This window comes from Esox lucius, chromosome 5, assembly GCF_011004845.1.
Source record: "Esox lucius isolate fEsoLuc1 chromosome 5, fEsoLuc1.pri, whole genome shotgun sequence".
NCBI classification, from domain to species: domain Eukaryota; kingdom Metazoa; phylum Chordata; class Actinopteri; order Esociformes; family Esocidae; genus Esox; species Esox lucius.
This window is the reverse complement of record NC_047573.1, coordinates 10,149,220-10,167,560: the sequence shown is the minus strand read 5'-3', so window position 1 is coordinate 10,167,560 and position 18,341 is coordinate 10,149,220. Positions and strand designations below refer to the sequence as shown.

General features: G+C 41.3%; 1 protein-coding gene across 4 annotated transcripts in view; it reads left to right on the top strand.

Moving 5' to 3' along the window:
• The window catches only part of vti1a (vesicle transport through interaction with t-SNAREs 1A), a 126,988-nt gene that overhangs the window by 21,361 nt on the left and 87,286 nt on the right, over positions 1-18,341 (top strand). For 2 of the 4 annotated variants that reach the window (XM_010866959.4, XM_010866975.3), the window contains exons 5-6: positions 3,969-3,989; positions 10,436-10,520. In XM_010866959.4, coding sequence (XP_010865261.1) covers positions 3,969-3,989; positions 10,436-10,520 — 106 coding nt within the window. The remainder of the gene's footprint in view (positions 1-3,968; positions 3,990-10,435; positions 10,521-18,341) is intronic. The other 2 variants (XM_010866967.4, XM_010866984.3) reach the window with 1 other exon arrangement.

Genomic DNA, 18,341 nt, shown 5'->3' with positions numbered 1-18,341 from the left:
ATTCCCCGCAAATTAGCCAGACGCACAAGTGACTCTGACATTCTATTCAGAAGTTGGAAGTGGATTTGCTGCCAGAACTGTCACATTCAAGACAGTGATGGTTCATATTTAAAATCTTAAATCATAAACAATACGACCCACATTCATATGCAGATCCCTTTCATTAAAAAACTATTGATGAACAGCCTCATTATTGAAATAATTACTTGTACACCTACAAATATTTTTCATAGGAAAATAATTTGGTTAAACTTGGGGGTGGGGGGGGGTACAGCAACGGCTGAATTACAAGGACAAATTAAGATGCATGCATTTTAAGGTGTTAGTCTGTTGTGCTCAATTTAATAATTATATGATTTTTTTTTAAGATGTGAATTTAAACGGTTAAATTACATCTCAACAGAATTTAAGGTATAGCAAAAATGAGACTTTAGTTTTAATACAATTCTGTAATATTTCTCATTCACCCTCTGTTTTCTTAAGTGTTTCAGTATCACCAAGACAAGGTCAGCTGGAATGTAAGAGAAGGCAAATTGTGCTTGAACTAAAGCAATGTCCAAATGTTGTAAAACAGAGTGTAGATTTTATATATATTTATCTCAAATAAAAAATATAATACAAGATTCAACTTATTCCAATAGGAATTTATAGCTGCACAGCAAACATTTGCTATGTTTTTCTTTATCCTTGTATTGGTTAGTTACCCTATACCTTTGGTTGGCTGTGCCTTCACTAATTGTTTCAGAACCATGAATGCCCTAAGCATAAAATGAGTACTTCACAAGTTATCATAATTGTAAAATATGTACATTGTAAAACAGCATTTTAACTCATGAGCGCATACACACACACGCACACACAAACACAACTATATTTCTTTCCCAGGTGCGATATTTACCTCATTTCCAATTTAAAACCTTCTGGAGATAACTCAAGACTACGTCTTGCTGTGAGTTGAGTGCTCCGAACTTCAGGCTTTTTTTTCTGGAGGGAGATGGGGGTGATTGGGAGGTTGGGTAAAGATGGGCGAGTTGGTCAATTTAATTCCTGACGATCTGAAAGAGGTCAGGATCATTTCATATAGCCCTGGCTGAACAGATCATTACCAGTCACAAATCTGTTGGTTACATGGCAAGGATTTATAGCTAAGTAAATAGGAAGCCGTCATAAGTTCTGAAAATGGCGTGTTGGCCCTGCGATAATGGCTAAAGGACGATTTAATGGAGTTGGGCATTTATTCGTTATCTGTATGCGGACAGAGACTGAAATGACGCTATCACTCTTTTTTTTAATAACGTGGTGGTCTACCGTTGCACTTTTTTTTTTTTTTTTTACTCGGCATGCAACACACAAACACACTCACACATTGTAGCTAGCACACACACATTTTTCGCACACGAACACTCTACAGAATAGTTTCGATTTCAGTCACAGCATAAGGCTTGGCCACAAGAGATTGTGCTGGTTTGAGCCGGCGTGGACCAGATTTTCCAGGCTACAAAGGAAGCAGATTACCACTTGTATCGAATTCTGTATTGAATAAAAAAAATCTTTGTTTGAAAAATCCGCTGATTATCATAACAGAAAAATTGCAGCAGTGCAATTTTGAATACTGGCTGGCATTAGAAAAACACTGGGAAAAGTGGCTCATGCAAGCATAATTATTACATTTCCACTGCTCTGTGTTTACTACAGTTTCTCTGGAGCCAAGCTAGCACCGTCTGTTGGTTATATTTTAAAAGAATGGACGCCAAAGGAAAAATAAAGCTGTTTAAAATAGAAATAAAACAGAATTGGCCAAGAACAAAACCCCATCATATAGTTTCAGAAAATCATTCACAAGGACTTAAATCCGGCCGAGCAGCACAAATAAGATGGAACACGTTTTGTTTGGTTCTCATTGAATTGGACTAACGGGCTGCGGCGAGTGATCGCTGGCTCTGGCTGGCCTGTTCAAACCCTAAATGGCCACATCTGTAGTGTAGTTTTAAACTTTGACCCTCTCAATAATGCATTCAACGCAGGGGGTAGTGACCTTCAAAATAAAGGACTGTTTCCAGTCTGCAAAGTGGCGCCTTTTCTCACCAAAAGAAAGAGGGAAGACAATCGTATTTCTTGGCAACGTTTTTCCATTTGATAGCCTGTCGCTGCCGTGTTCCCCAAGGCCAGTGTATCCCTTCAATCCGATTCTCTGCAGACAAACAAAGCAGTTTTACTACATTTCTTGCATTCTGTCATGCACAAGAGATATTATATGGCCGGACTGCCGCGGCTGAAATACATTTTCTCTGAAATGTTCTTCAGATTTCACGGTGTTAAACTTTTTGTTCTCCGTATACAGAATTAAAATACTAAGTGATTATAAATGTTACATGTTTGTCATTGGAAATGCTTTTCTAAATTTGTTTAGCACTGAAAACACACAGATGTATTGAAACACCTAATATTTTGCTTTGAATTAGGCTGGTAAGAACGATATATTCCTTTGTGTTTTTAAAATAAATGTATACATTTTATTTAACAAAGTTTGTCTACCATTATATGTAGGTTTATATTTGGCTTTGAACACCGACAATTATATTGACGCTGGCACTCCAGATATGGCTGTGTTTATTTTCTCTCCGTCAGAGTAGAGAGTGACATTGTACTGATATAACTAGGCTTAAATAGCTCATCCCAGTTTGCAGATCGGACGCCTGCACCCTGTACATCCTCCAGTGTGGGTCTCCTTCAGAATGCCTGGAGGAGACCGGCCTGTCATTCCTGACGACTGTTGCCACGACAACCGATAGTTTAACATCAGCCCCTCCGCCTAGCCTTTTCCTTTCTTCTCGACAATCAAGTTTTATAATTTCTGATCCAAGTCCCTCCTGCCTCTTTTCTGATATGATAGCAAATGATTTGAAACTAGCGAAATTCAAAATGACCACCACTTACAAAGTAAGATGAGAGGGAATCCTAGTGGCCCAGAGCCCACCTTTAGATCTGCCAACCTTTAATCTCGCCCAAGAAATGGAGATTTGAAAATCACCTGCAACGACTGACAAATTAAGAAACTTGTCCTTCCCCTCCTCTACTAAATAGTTTTGTGTTCACATGATAAGCCAACATGAAGAGCAAGCTGTGGAATCATTTATTTAATAGTGCTTTAACTTCATTATAGCTGAAATTCAACCCTCCTCTAATGTGTGTATCTCCTAGTTAGGATACATGGTAACAATGATCAGTTCTATTACTTTCAATTTGATCTTCTATATCATCTGAATTGAATAACTAATGCTAAAAAAATAATATCATAGCCCTGGTTGGCCTAGGAATAAGCACTGTGTGTGTGTGTGTGTGTGTGTGTGTGTGTGTGTGTGTGTGTGTGTGTGTGTGTGTGTGTGTGTGTGTGTAAACGCGCCCTCACACCGTCTCCATACATAATCCACAAAGCAGGCATCTGTATTGACATATAGAAGGTGCATGAAATATTGAAAATATGTCACCTATGATGGACACCTAGGCAACAATTGAATGGGTCTTCTGGGGATCCTGCAGCGGGATATATAAAACATAGATATTCCCTCTGTTCAGCTTCTATGCATACTGTACCAAAACTGTATTTTCTACTATACAGAGTGGGATGTAACATCTCTTCTTATTCCATATCAAGTGTTGTGATCCGACTTCCTTGTTGATGCTAGTTTAGACAGGGAGAGCCCAGCATCCCACTCCCTCTGTCTACAGTGACAACCAGAGAACTTGATCTTTGTTTGTTCAAAAAGTCTACGTGAGTCTCGTGTTTAGCTTCGTTTAATGTGTTTGTCTGTGATTTCTAAGTGCTAAACATGCAAACAGATAAATCGTCAAGGTTAATTCTGTACCCAGCAGCATGACTGATCTGCTTCCTGCCATGTCTTTCCTTTTTATCTTTCCCTCAATGCTCCCTCTATTTCTCTCTGTTTCTCTTTGCTTTCACGTGGCAGTTGATAAAGTTACGCGAGGAGGTAAGTGCCTCTCTGGCTTTCCTTTGCTTTTAGATTCCTTTCCCTCTGAATTTCTGTGCCCATCTCTGCTGCCTGGAGTCCAAGGTTCTTAAGCAGAATGAAATCAATGAAAGCCATTTCAAGTGAAAATCGAAAGAAAAGTATTATTTCTGATAGCACCTGGTTGTGGGAGAAAATTGTGAAGCTAGGATAAACTCCACTTCAGGACAGTGCTTTGGGCTGGGGGTGGTTGGTGGGGGGGGGTTGTCCATTATTCTATGAGATGACTATCAAAATCGTATACATGCACAGTCTCGTAGCTACTTGTTCTTTATGTCGAGTTAGTACATTGTGTGTTGTATTAGTAGGTTCTGTATGTCGACGCATTCATCTCTACGTTGTGTCTTGTAGACGAGACATTTACGTAGTAGTGGTGGAAGTAGTAGTATTTGGTGTGATTAACTGCTCGCCTGAGGTGGGTCAAGAATCAGAATAGCAACGGTGTTAGCTACACACCTGTAGACAATACTTCAATGTAATCAATATATCCTGGATTGGCCCTTTTCCTCTGGCTTTTTTGATCACGGTATCAAAGAAAACAACAATCTAATAACGCCGTGAAACGTCTTTGAAGGCTTGGCAATCTTGCCTCAGCTCTATTCGTCAGCTTTTCTGTTGAATGTTAAATATGATTTTGTTTAGTATGTGAACTGGGCTAACGTGGTCATAGAGAGGACCTCCTGTCTGATATCCTCGCCCGTCTCTCTGACAGCGTCACCAGGACCCCCTGAATCCTCAGACTGGAGTATGTTAACCTCCAACTGTTAACTGGCCTTGTTCTGGAGGTGCTTACAAAAATGAGATATGAATTTCTAATTAGATTTAAAATGGCGAAAAAAAATATTTTGGAGCATCGCTGTAGGTAACAATCACTTTTTCATCAGTGTCTGTGCTTGTATGTACGTGTGTGTGTGTACTACAATTGCTATCAGTGATGACCAGTTTGAGCTTTACACTATTTATGAGGACATTTGGGGAAAGTGAGGACCTTAAGACTGGTCCTCAGATAGACAGAATTTTTCAGGCTGCAGGGTTACGTTTGATTAGGTTAGGTAGGGTAAGCTTTAGGATTATGGGTTAGGTTTAGGGGTTAGAATACATTGAGTCTTGTCATAAAAGTTAGGTTACTGAGGTTAAGGTTAGGTTAAGAGTTAGTCTTACATTTAGGGTTAAGACTATTTATTTTTTATATGGGTATTACATTTCCGGTCCTCACTTTGTGTGTGTTTGTGTTTGTGTGATGGGGTGTCTGGTTAGGTCTTTGCTGCATTTGTGAATGTTTTTGTTGCATTTCCTGGAGCTGAGTTACACCTTTTCTATCGCAGGCCCCCTCCATGCATGTCCATTCATAATGTAGAGCCCTCATTACTGTTCTCTCCAGACTCCCTTTCATTTAGGCGTGCTTTTGTTTCCCCTTCCCTCCGCCGTGAAACAGTGCATTTTCCCCGTGCCGCGCTTCAGAAGACACCTTTCGTTACCTCACCTGTCCTCCCCTTTGGAACGCGTGGCTGTTTAATTTGGTTTGATTCACGCCCTCTTCCCCATCTCAAGCCTTCTGTCTACTGCTTCTCGCTCCCATTCCTGCTGCATTTGAATCAAAGACAGGCGCAGCTTATACACACTTAAGCCCCCTTTTAAAAACTATACTTTTTCCTCAGCTGGAAAACATGTTTAAATATTTAGCACCCATATTCACAGCTGTTTGACACTTGTAATTCCTCATCTTACAAGTCCCAAACAAACCGTGGAGAAGATCACACAGTCAGTCTGAATCACAGCTGTCATCATTATTCACTTTGACTCTCCCCCCTTATTGAAATAATAAGGAATCATCTGAACTTTTGAAAATGGTGATCGTAACCGCCCGTGTTTGATATTGAAAAAAGGCTGCAGAAAAGGGAAGGAATCATTCGTTTGAGCTGCCGATGCATTGTTCAGGGGCTGGCTGTTAATAGCATACAACTGAAGTGCAGTTGTGTGCAAGAAAACAACACAAAAAAAAAAAACACAGCCATTTTCTTCTCTCTTATTTTTTTTAGTAGTTTCTAAGAAAGTGTTTGTTGCGGATGTAGGTGTCTGATGAAAAGGCATACATGCAGACGTGGAAATGGGGAAGGGGCGCAGACAAATGCACTCGCAGACAAGCAGCGTTTATCATGTACTGGTTTTAAATCCTCCTCTGGTTGGCTGCATGAGAAAAGGGGGGAAAAATGATTTTGATTACATGTCATTATTTCTCTAGGATTTGGCAGCTGTTTATTCTAGGTCATCATGTGTGCGTGCGCGTTGGTGCGTGTGTCCGCGTGTGCGTTTGTCTGCGTGCGTGTGTGTTAATTTTCTGATTGACTCCTCAGTCGGATCCGAAGTGGTCAAAGCTCGATATGGTCTGCTGCATCTCCAGTGGCCTGCGTCTATGCACTTCCTCTTATTCAGAACGGGTTGCAGGGAAGGTGCTGCAACCCGTCTGGCTCTGGGAAATGCAGCAACGCATTTTCTGCAACTGGCCCGAATCCATCCGCCGGTCCTATTTGATTGCTACCGACAAGGTCATGCGGGTATGAAGTTGCGCGGCTTTAACATGGTTTGGAGGCTAGGTGATGGGTTATGCATATGGTACCTGTTTAGAATTGTTACCTATAGATGCTGTTGGTACCTGTTTCATGTGCGAGGACCACCCCTGGTGTCCACACGGCGTGACATCCTAGCATTTTTTTTGAGGGGGGGGGGTGGGGAATGACTGAGCTGTTTTATTCTATTTGAGAATGTTCTTATTTTCCTTGGTTCCTTTTATTTTATTTTGTCTGTATTATTTCTCATTGGTTCGGGGTGTGCATCTGGCTGTGGTCGTTATGAGGCCATCGACGCGCCGTGTCGTTGCTGGGTCTTTGCCGACCGGGCTTCTCCTTCAGGTTCCGTCAGCGTCAAACTTGGCCGGGCGCATTATTCTAATGACCCCCCCCCAAACAACCGCCACCACAAGCATATCCCCCCAGTAACCCACCCACCCCCCTGAAAAGAAGACGAAACGAGGGAGAGAGAGGGAGAGAGAGAGAGGGAGAGTGAAATTCAGTGAAAAGCTTTGAAGTGGCTTTCCACTGCAGCGAGTCTGCTGGCCGTCTCCCCGAGACGTGTCACCTTTGCCGAGAGGGAATAGGAAAATCACGTTTCGAATGGTAATGATAACATACTAATCACTTGAGCTCTTTGAAGAGCGGGGGAGCGAGCTGCTCTGTCAGTATCCCCGGCTGCCTTGTGCTCCGAGGCACACAGGCACAGCCATGGTCTAGGTGTATTAGCTTAAGCGTTGCATGTCAATATGTCCCCTCCATCTCCGCTGATCCATAGGGGCTCATTAAGCCGAGCAGCCCCCCCCCCCCCACCACCACCACCACCACAGGCACACCACCACGCTGAACACCCAGCCGCCCACCACCGTACTCTGCAAAGCCCCCACCCCCCCCCCCCCCCCCACCCCCCCTCCCTCCCCCCCCCCTTTAACTATTAAAAAGTATTTCTGCAATTTTAAATGACATCTGTCAACCAGCAAGAAGAAGACGTGTGTGTGTGTGTGTGTGTGGGGGGGGGGTGGGGGGTGAGTTCAGAGGCTTTTTTTTTCTTCCTCTTTCTGTTCCCGTCCCTCTGATTGTCAAACTTTGAAAAGTGGGATGTCGTCTTATTTCCTCTATTTTATTTCCTTGGAGTGATTAGCTGGTACACATTTTGACAGCTTAACCAGAACTAGAGATTCCAGTGCTTCCCTCCCTCCCCTTTCAGACAGACAGTTACCATTCATCTGATGGTTGTGAGTGGTGGATCTATGGTAAATCTATGGTAGTCTTGTTGGGCTGCCGTAACATAACCGCTGTTAAAAGGGCTGGAAACGTCACACGTGTAGGTTCAGTGAGGACCTGACTACTGAAAGACTGGAAAATCCCAAGATAAATTACCTTTATGTGGGCCCAGATGTGTGTTCAGATTGTTATTAAACAAGGTTCCACTGTGACTTCTCATAACTCCATCTGCATGGCATTTTCAGAACCATTTATAATACAATGTCAGGATATGGTATTGTGTCGAAGTCGGAAGATTCTGCAATATCTGACCTCGTCTTTTCATTGGATTACCAGCTGCGAATGGATGAACAGCCATTTGATTTATTTCAGAATGAGCACGGCTCGTTGTGGATGTTGGTCAATGTGTTCTATGATCATCTTAGTAACACATTTATTAGGCTCTTTATTAGGAAAAATGTAATTACTCACTTTTTTATGAACACAAAGCACCTTGGATATTCTCCTTTCAATGGGCAGCCTTGTCAGTTGTTGATAGCTATGAATAAGTCAGAATAACGTCTGCGTTGGCTTTGTATGCTTTTGAAAGAATTTTTTTCTAAATGCAATTAATAGTTGGAGGGGTTACTATAAGTAAGTACCACACTAAACAAAAAATATGCAACATAATGATAAAATAAAGTGTGGTAGAGAAATGAACATTGCATAAACAGTCAACAGTCCTGGTTGACACTTCTGCCGTCAGAAGGCCATTTGCATGCTCCCTTAGTTTGATACATTTGAGTGGCTTATGGAGGTCCCTAAATAAATAACAAAAGTCTTTTTTATATTTTTGACATTGTCTTTTGCGACAACAGCACATTTTAGTGGCTTTTCAGTGTCACCATCACAAAGCGCACCTGTGTAATGATCATGCTGTTTAATCAGCTTGTTAATATACCACACCTGTCAGGTGGATGGATGTTTGTTGCCAAGGTGGAATGTTCATTAACAGGGATGTGAACATATCTGTGCCCAGAATTTGAGACAAATATGCTTTTTGTGCGTACTGACAAATTCAGGTTTGAATTTTTCTGCGTTTGAAAATAACTGAACTTGGAGTGACACAATTAGTCTGAGGTCCTTCCACTATGTCTCAAAGGCATTTCATTTTTGAGGCTATAGTTTAAATATTTTCTAAACCTAAAAAGGGCACTGTTTAGAATCCTGCCTCTAACATTTACAAGAGTGACTTTAAAGAATTACATGACTTGTCTCCTCCTCATCTTCCCTTACTGGATTTAATCTGAATAGTATTAGCTAGTCTATGGTGCTTTAGGGTGGTGGGTGGTTGGTGCTGGGAGTGTCCAAAGCCTGTTTCAGATGACAATAAGTCAATGCAAGCTAAAAGAGGACCGACGATTGTTTTAAATGGGGATTATCACAGGTACTCTGGAAAAATTTGCCTATCCTGGTGACATCATGATTTATGCCTGGCTGCCATTTGACAAATACAAATATTCTTGTTCTTATACATAAGATGTTCGTCATGTGGAGAAGCCTACCCAAAGAGCATTTGCTTGATTGAGTGAAGTTGCAGAAACTAGAACAGGCACATTTGCAATTCATTTGAACTATTTTCCTGACAGCCATTGGTGGAGTTTAAAATGTGATGGATACACATTGAACTTCACATTTATATCAGGTTCATGAATATAACTAAGTAGAAATTCTACCTTGTATGTGTGCTATGTCATCACACACTGCTTTTATTAAGTCCATTTGATCAAAAAACTGTTAATTGCAGACATTTTCTGTACGCGCATTTTACAATGCTTGTGTGAAAATGTGCTGCCAACTGGATGGAAATCTAACTGTTGTCCATTTGGTTGTGCTGTAGTGTTAATATTTTGATGGTGATTATTAAATGTTTGCATGTTGCTGTTGGGATTTGGGGAATTTCAATGTTTTTTTTATATGTTTTAGTACTTATTGATCGTTCAGTAATTATAGGCTAGCACGTTTCTGTCATTGTTTACGAGCTTTACTTTCAAATGAATTGGTCTGATATTGTCTGGTGATCTCCTTGGGTTTTCTACTTGGTTGGTGTCATTATCCATTTACCACACCAGTAGAATTTTCTAAAAAGCAGTATATTTATTAGGTTCCATAACCAAGTACATTAGAGAAAATACGTTTGATTTCCACATTAATTAGGGTTTTCTCCTTAATTCCAGAGCCGTCGCCTTGACACGTTATTTTTTTTTACTTGAAAGCTGCAAATTATAATTTATTACATCTCAATTAGCTCTTCCTCCCTCCCTCAACTTTGCCCTCCATGCTAAATGTGAAATAATGAGTTACAATCGAGTCTGAAGCCGAGGAGGGGAAACTTTAATTTAAAAGAGAAGAACATCCAGAAGCTTCTCAATTTTATTTTGAATATTTTTAAATTTCAACCATATACCCCAGTTACTCATGCATGTTCCCCATATTTCCAGTCTACATATCACCCTTTTCCAGTGGTCTGTGTTTGGTGAGGTGACGGAGTTAAGATGTTCCTCTGAAATGCTTCCCAGCCCTCTCAATCATTACTTTTCTGTTTTCTGTCTCATTTTTTTCTCCTATTTGTTTTAGAGAGCACATCTGTTGGACAACACAGAGAAGCTGGAAAGGTCATCTCGGAGACTGGAGGCTGGCTACCAGATAGCTGTGGAAACCGGTATGCATTCTGTTTGGGGGGGGGGGGGGTGGGGGTGAGTGAGCGACAGCAAATTGTCTCGCTCGTATGTGTGAGGTGGAGAGAGAGAAAACATTAAAAAAAAAAACAGCCGCCTTGACGACTGGTGACATTTTCAGAAGCACATCAAAGACAAGCAAGGGAGAGAGAGGTGTACGGGCGCCGGAGCGGGCTCCACAGCTCCTCGTTCGGCTCCCGGAAAAACACACGCCTCTTCTCCAATGCATCTGTGTGTGTGTGTGTATGTGTGTGTGTGTGTGTGTTCACGCACTTTTTTTCCCCCCGTAGCTCCGAAAACACAGGGCTCTACTGAAATAAACAACATCAGCGTTTCCCCACTAGTTCTTAATTTGGGGAACCAAACAAAGCACAATAAACATAGCTAAATAAATCGCCTATCTTGAACAGAAAACCGTGTTTTTCTCTCATTATCAAGGTTTGTTTTTATCTTTAAATATAGGAAAATGAGCTCATTTGGATTTGAAATAGATTAAACCAGTTTGCCTTTTTTCCTCTCCCTCCTGACAGTACCCACATTATTGAGTCACAGTGTATTCCTTAGAGAGATATCAAAGCTCATTCTTGAAGTATCAACTGGCTTTCTGTGGCTTCCGCTGTAGTTTTGAAAAAGTTTGTTAATTTACACTATAATGGAGGGGTGGCGCGTGTGTGCGACATCGACAGATTTAATAATTCAAGTCGAGAAAAGCTTGCACAGACCACTGCCTTTTGATGTCGATGTGAAGTAGAACTCACAAATTCATAATAACAATCTGCATTCTCCGCTTAAATATGTTGTTTCATATGATTCTCTGATGATCTCTGAGACTTATATTATTCCTGTTTTCACCATGTCAAACTCGGCGGTAGCCCGTATTTTGATTCAATTCACTCACATTTTTCTGTGGAGTGGCTCGTTTTGATGTTCCGTCACGCGCGTTGTTTGGTGTTAAAGAAAAGGGCTGTGGTCTAACCGTGTACTACTTCTCCCGGTGAGGGCTAGTGGTGTGCCCTCTGACCCCTCTTTGCCACCTTCTCGACTCTGTGTTTGGGTCTAACTGAGAACAATGACGGTTTGTCCTGGTCTCTGCTCCCACACACACCGCTCACTGCTTTGGTCCACAGTAGCAATGGTGTTTGGTTGGGGTTCAGTTGGGCGTGAGCCTCTGCCCCCTCGTGTTTAATCTGTGACCCCCCCCCCGCCCACCCCTCGCCCCGGCTGTCGGCCTCATCCCTCCGCTCAGATGCACAACCTGAAACAAGAAACGCTCAGCGAAGACCAACGCTCAGCGACCACAACAAGGCACCAACAGCACAGGCTCGTTGGGAACACTGTCGGACCAAGGCAAGAAACAAGCTTAGAACTACTTCAATGTGTTGAGGCCACAGACAGGCAGAGAATATATGCACTGGGAGTACAAACGTTGTCTAGCGTCTTCTATCCAAGCGGTTTGTACATTAAAGTGGCAGACTAACCCCTTTTGTCCGTGTTTCGTGCATCCAGTAGCGTCGTTGTCGAACCAATCCCGCTTGAACATCCTGTACGGCATATTTAAATAGTGGACAATCGCACTACAACGCTCGATCAAATACAGCGGACACTTCAGATTTTGGTTATATTTAGTCTGTGGTAATATCTTTGTTTTTCATTTTATTTGAGTGGGGGTGAGGTGGGGGGGGGGGGGGGTGGGGCATTCACTGAAGATTTTGAACCGCTTTCTTTCGTGCGAGTGCTCAATTGATCCGAATGGGCTAGCAAATGCCTCATTTAGTTCTATCACTTTGAAACTGAAAGATATTGATAGTAAGTGGATATACCTGGCTTTTATTCATCATTCCAATGGGTACACATTTCTACATTTCGGGATGTCTTTAAAATGGGTGAAGGATATGCTTTGAAATGCTGAATGCTGAGGACTATCGTCTGAAAAGGGTTAAAAGAATAATAATTGGTGCAGTAAGTGTTTGTCCAATCAAAGACTTACTCCGGTCGTTAATACACTTTGTTACAAGAAACCTCAAGTCGTCTTCAGCGGCTAATACACGCACAGCTATTTCACAATAATTCAAAGTTACCCTCCAAATCCACACAATATATCATTATGTCCCATAAGTACTATAATTGACCAATGGGAAGGAAAAATATAATATTTAAAGACAGTTTCTCTTTTCTTTCAAAGAGAGAGATCCTGAACAAAGGCAGAAAAAAAGATGGCGCTCCAACTGCCTCTTGCCCCCTTTACTTTGGCATCAATAACATTCTACTTAATGACCACAAATCAAAAAAGCCAGGGTACCATAAGGTCACTCTCTAAAAAAGAAGAGGTCCTCTCAGTTCTTTGAGATGGTGAGTCTTCACAGAATATCATTTTAGAGAATTCTTTGCTGTTTTTTCCATTTCTCTCTCTCCAGTGTGTTTTGGAAAGCACAGACTTGCCAAAAGCAATGAAGGCCCTTTGAGGGATATTGAGAATGCTCTGTGGACATGCTGAGCTATTTACCACACACACCCTTAAGAACCAGCCTCTGTTTGTCTCATAAATAAAGTATAGAACTTCATTAGTGGAGGGCAGAGACTTTAAAGACGTGCATATGAACATGCAGACACGAGGGCTAGCCTGCTAAAGAGAGCCGGCCCTAAGTGCAGGAGGAGGGCATGTAGTTAGCCAATTTAAAGGCATTTGAATCAGGGGTGTCTGAATGCCCAAAATGTGAGAAAGCTAGACTGACTCCAAATCAAAGAAGTGTCAGATACCATGGCACGATCTGACTTTGTAAAGAAAAAAAAGGGGTCTCGTTGGACATGGAAGGCATATCAGATGAACTGATAAGATGCACTGATAAGCTTTCACCCCTTGATTAGAATCAGCTGGCGAGGTAGAGGGCACAGTTAGTTTTGTTTACTGTGGGGCAACTAACCCAGTTTTCCTGCTTAGTTTGGGGTGCATACGTATTGTGGATTCAGGAGGTATTCACCATTTTTCAAATTTAGTCCATTGTAAAATGGGATTTACATTTTACTTGTGATTATTTTGCACAAAATGTTACATAATTTCAAAGTGAAAATGCATTTCTACACATTTTCACATATTAATCACAATTACTAAAATATACTTGTTGCATAACCATTCACCCTCTTTGTTTAGGCAACACTAAATTACTTAACGACCCCAATGTGGCTTAACAACTTACACTTCATAAATTACACTTTGTCTGAAAGAACAGGGGATTTAAATTATTTTTAAATGACCACCCCTTCCTCTGTTCCTCATTTAACAACATCTGTCCCTCAGTTAAGTATTGAATTTCCAGAACAGATTCAAATACAAAGATCAGGAAGCTTTTTCAAAAGCATAAAAAATAGGGCAAGTGATTGGTAGATCGGTAACAATAACAAATGAGCCATCTCTTTAAGCATGGGCAAGCTAATTATTATGCTGTGGATGTTAAACCCCCTGGACTCTTTAAAGATACAGCTGTCTCTGTGACATGTAGGACAGGAAGTAAACTACTCCGAGATGTCAACATGAGAACATTGGTGACTGTAAGATAAATAACAGTAAACAAATAAAGAGTTACATTGTTGTGGTGGGAGTAAAATGGAATGGCTGAACCACATTGCGTTGAATGTACAATAATGAGCTTGGTTTTTAAATCTGTGGGCAAGACTTAAACTGTTGTCTGGTCACACTCCTTTTCTTTCCTAAGAAAAATTATTATCTTGCTCAAGGACAGAACAAAGGCATTTCCACCTTGACTCAGTCAGGTTCTAACAACCTTTGAATTGACAGTCCACTGCCCCAACACTTTTCTAGACACTGAAGACATTTGGAGAGAATAAAATGTTCAAACCTTTTTGAGGTTATCCCAAGAATATAGGATTGTTCTAGATTTTTGGGAGGTTATTATTATTACAGAGTATTATGTGGAGATTACTAACATAAATTTAAATCACACCTATTAATGCAACAGTCAGATCCTTGTGGTGTGAATTTTCCTAATATTTAGTCAAGGTTTATTTGTGGGAATATTTATGATTATACACCATTTATACTGGAGGCTCCTGTGGATGTTTTTATTTATTGCGTATGTGTATGCGTATAAATGTGTGTGTGTGTGTGTAGATATTTAGCTACATAGAAAAACATAATTATAGTATTTGTTTTTCCATGTTTACTCAGGCGTATTATTGTACATGTTTCAGATATTAAGGGACCTTCCTTAAAACCAAGGCCTTCCATCTTGGCACAACCGACATTTCAACCCCTTTCCGCTTCAAAGTTCAACATTTTAAAAAAAATTGCGATGCAACTGAAACAAACAACGACGTGGCCAAACAGAAAATCTCCTCGGCGTTTTCAGGGGGGCAGCGACGAGGCCGAGGTCCTCCGCGACTCCAAACCCCGTGTCAGGGCCCCGATCGATGGGGGAAAATGAAAACAGCTCATTAAGGATTGATTTCAGCCCCGTTTAGATAAGCAGAGAGGGTCGGGGCCGGTCCCCGGGGGCCCCTCGCCAGCCCAAAGTTCACGCAGTGCCAGGTAGAGAGCAGCGCTGCAGGCCATCAACTTTATTAGTACTGAGATAAGCTGATTAGACCTTGTCAATCAAAGGTGCCAATGACTCAATCGACAGCCCGGGTCTTTTCTTTTTCTCCTTTTCTTTCACTCTCTCGCTCTCTCCCCCCCCCGCTCTCTCTCAATCTCCCTCTCTCTTTTTTTTTGTGATAAATCATTGAAGCGACCAACAAAGCAGTAGGAAGACATCGTGGGCTCGGCTAAGCAGCCCTGCAGTTGTCACCAAGGCAGACGCGCAAGGACCCTGTGATGATGTGACGACTATATTAAAGAGTACATCAATTTGTTTTAGAGCGGTTTGATTTCCAACTGCAGCGGTATTACAAGAAGAGAAGAGAGGGAGGGAGAGAGAAAGCGTTGAGCGTCGTCATCGAGCGCGACTCCGACGGCAGAGCGTGGGGCGTCGGGACGCAGTGAAATAAACAGATAAACGATGGGATAGAGAAATAAATAAATATGTTTTGTAAACATAAAAAGTCGCCGGCTCCTGTTTGAAGCGGAGCACGGCTTTGAGCCTTGCTGTGAGACCATGGGTGCTGGAGTGCCCCAGTAACATGGCACACACTTGTCCCTGGCTCGCGCTCCATCTCTCCCCCTCCATCTTGGTCCTTTCTGTGTCTCTTCTCACTTGCTTTATTCCTCCACGCTCTGTTTTAAGATTAGACTTTATCATTCTTTTGGTGTTTATCCACCAAAGTGATGCCTGTGCATCAAATCGGCGCAGCTAAACACTTTGCAAATGACAGGCTATATTTAGAAATGCCCGGAACTATTTTTAGGACCTGGCTTTTAGCATAGACTTTTCTCATAAGGCAAAATCTATTTAAAACCCATGATGACGGGTTCTGCGCTGTTTGGTAAAAGAAGATAAAATCTAACAATACACATAAAAAAAAAAAACTTGTCTGTCAATGCCATGTAGCTTTATTATGTCAGATCTACCTGCTGTGAATTGGGTCTTGGACTAAAAGAGAACTAGAAAAAGGAGGTGAGAAATTGCTAATATTCTGCTAATTGGCCAACATATATATATCATTTGTTACTTATCATTTAATAAATAAAAGTATAATTTTCTTCATTTGTAGGTAGTATAGTTGGTCAAACAATAGTATTTTAATGACTTCTATTTTGTGGTGTTTCTATTATGAATAGCTTCCATCCTGGTGTTGTTTACATGGACCTCTGTCTCAGCTTTGACCTAAATGTAATTGTTAAAAGGAGACGTTAGAATTCCCATTAACTGTTGCACACATAGCAGATACGCTTCCTGGGGACTAGAGAAAACATCAAACCCACGGCCGAGTGCAGTTACAAACAAGAAAAATATGAGACAAATCCTATAGCAAAATACATTAGGAGGCAATAAACAAAAATACAGAAATAAATGTGTATTTAGAGTAGTTAAATTCAATCTTTATGTAGAGGAAAGGTGCTGAAATACAATTTTGTTCATCCATATTTTTTAAGCAAAATAAATATTAATATATATATATAAATAAAGAACTCTCAATGGCTGTAGCATGGGTTCATTTTGATCATTTCAGAAAATGAAATAATAGCAATTATTTAATTATCAAACACTTAACACACAAATATCAGTTTGAATGAAATTAGATAATTAACATTGTATAGTCTATATTAACAAAGACCAACTGTGTATCTCTTTCTTAGAAATGTTTATATTGGCTATCCACATCTGCTTTAGTTTATTCACTCAGTGGCATAGTGTAATTTTAATATTTTAGACTGTTCTTATTCATTTGTCTTTTATAAGGACAGTTTGCTAAAGTGGATTTCCTCGAGGTATTGCATATTAAATAACTTAGTTTTTTGTAGTCTGATAAAATCTGAATTCTGTATTGTTTCAAAAAGAATAGGAAGTTATTTGATAATTGTTTGATTCATGGCACTGAGAGCTGGGACTTAAATATTTCACAGCTTGAGTTAGCATTAATACAAAAAGGGGGCCTTTAATGAAATATATTATCTGTGGGGGGGGGGGGGGGGTGTATTTGCCTTTTGTCTCAAGGAAAGAAATTAATTCTAAGAAATATACACGAATACAGACCCAAACTGTATTTCGAAAATATATACGCCTTAACTTATAGCCTAACATTTTGCTTTCGGTAAATCTACCCACGGGTGTGCTGTTTATCGGTAACCCCCCCCCACCCCCCCCCCCCCCGGCGGATGAAAGGCGTCGTAATAATGATTTTTTTCTCTCCTAATCAGGCCTTGTCAGCGAGGCGTCTTATCGTGGAGAGGAAAATGACACCGATCCTATCGAAGAGCCCAAGTCCGAGTCTGCCGCACGCCTCCCCCCTCCTCCCCCCAATCACGTCCGGCCGTGGCCTCGCCGTATCTAGCGCTGCCACAAACGGCGAGCACCGCTTTTTTCATGTGGACTTCAAAAACGACGCAAGTCATTAAAATTGCACCCGCGTTTGGCTGCGGGGATCAGCCGCTCCAGAGCGAAAATGTGATGTGGGAAGAGGAGACTCGCTAAATGTGCTAATTCCATCCTCACATGTTTACGGCTTAATTTTAATCGGTTTGGGGGGGTGGTGGGGTGGAGAGAAAGCCTCGCATTGCAATAAATCGGCATTATCTTTGACACCCTAGGACTCAGCTGTTCCAAGGATTTAGGGGTCCACTGGCAACCGTGTATATTGTGGCACACAAAAAGTGTTTACGCTTGAACTGTGGTAGCTAAGGTGCAATCGCTGGTTTAAGCTTGACCAGACAAAGGCCCCGACTTGATACAATGGCGAGCCAGCATACGGACCCCTCAATGCAAGAGCTCAGCCAACAAACTCGAGTGTGTGTGGGGTTCATCGATGTTTGCTTTTCGGTTGGTTTGTCAGTCGGTCCGCAGGTGTTTTTCACAAGAATCCAACTTGCGATGTTAGTTCAAGTTAAGTGGACTCGTTGTTGGCAGCCATATTACAACGAAACGAGTGGCATTTTTGCGGTCCGGTCCAGTGGCCATAGATGGTCTATTCAGATTTCAGGATCGAAGGAAATGCTTCCAGCTTCCGATTTTTCCGTTATTACAGCTAGCACGGCATCATGTTAGCAGCCAATTTAGTCTGCGTAGTGGATGCTAACGTGGATCAATGGTGTTAACAGGAAACTGGTGGATCTACAGTAATTAGAACTTTAGTAGAATGATTAGCTTCAACAAAGAGATCTTTTTTTTTTAAATTTTTATCAGCACAGTCTTAAA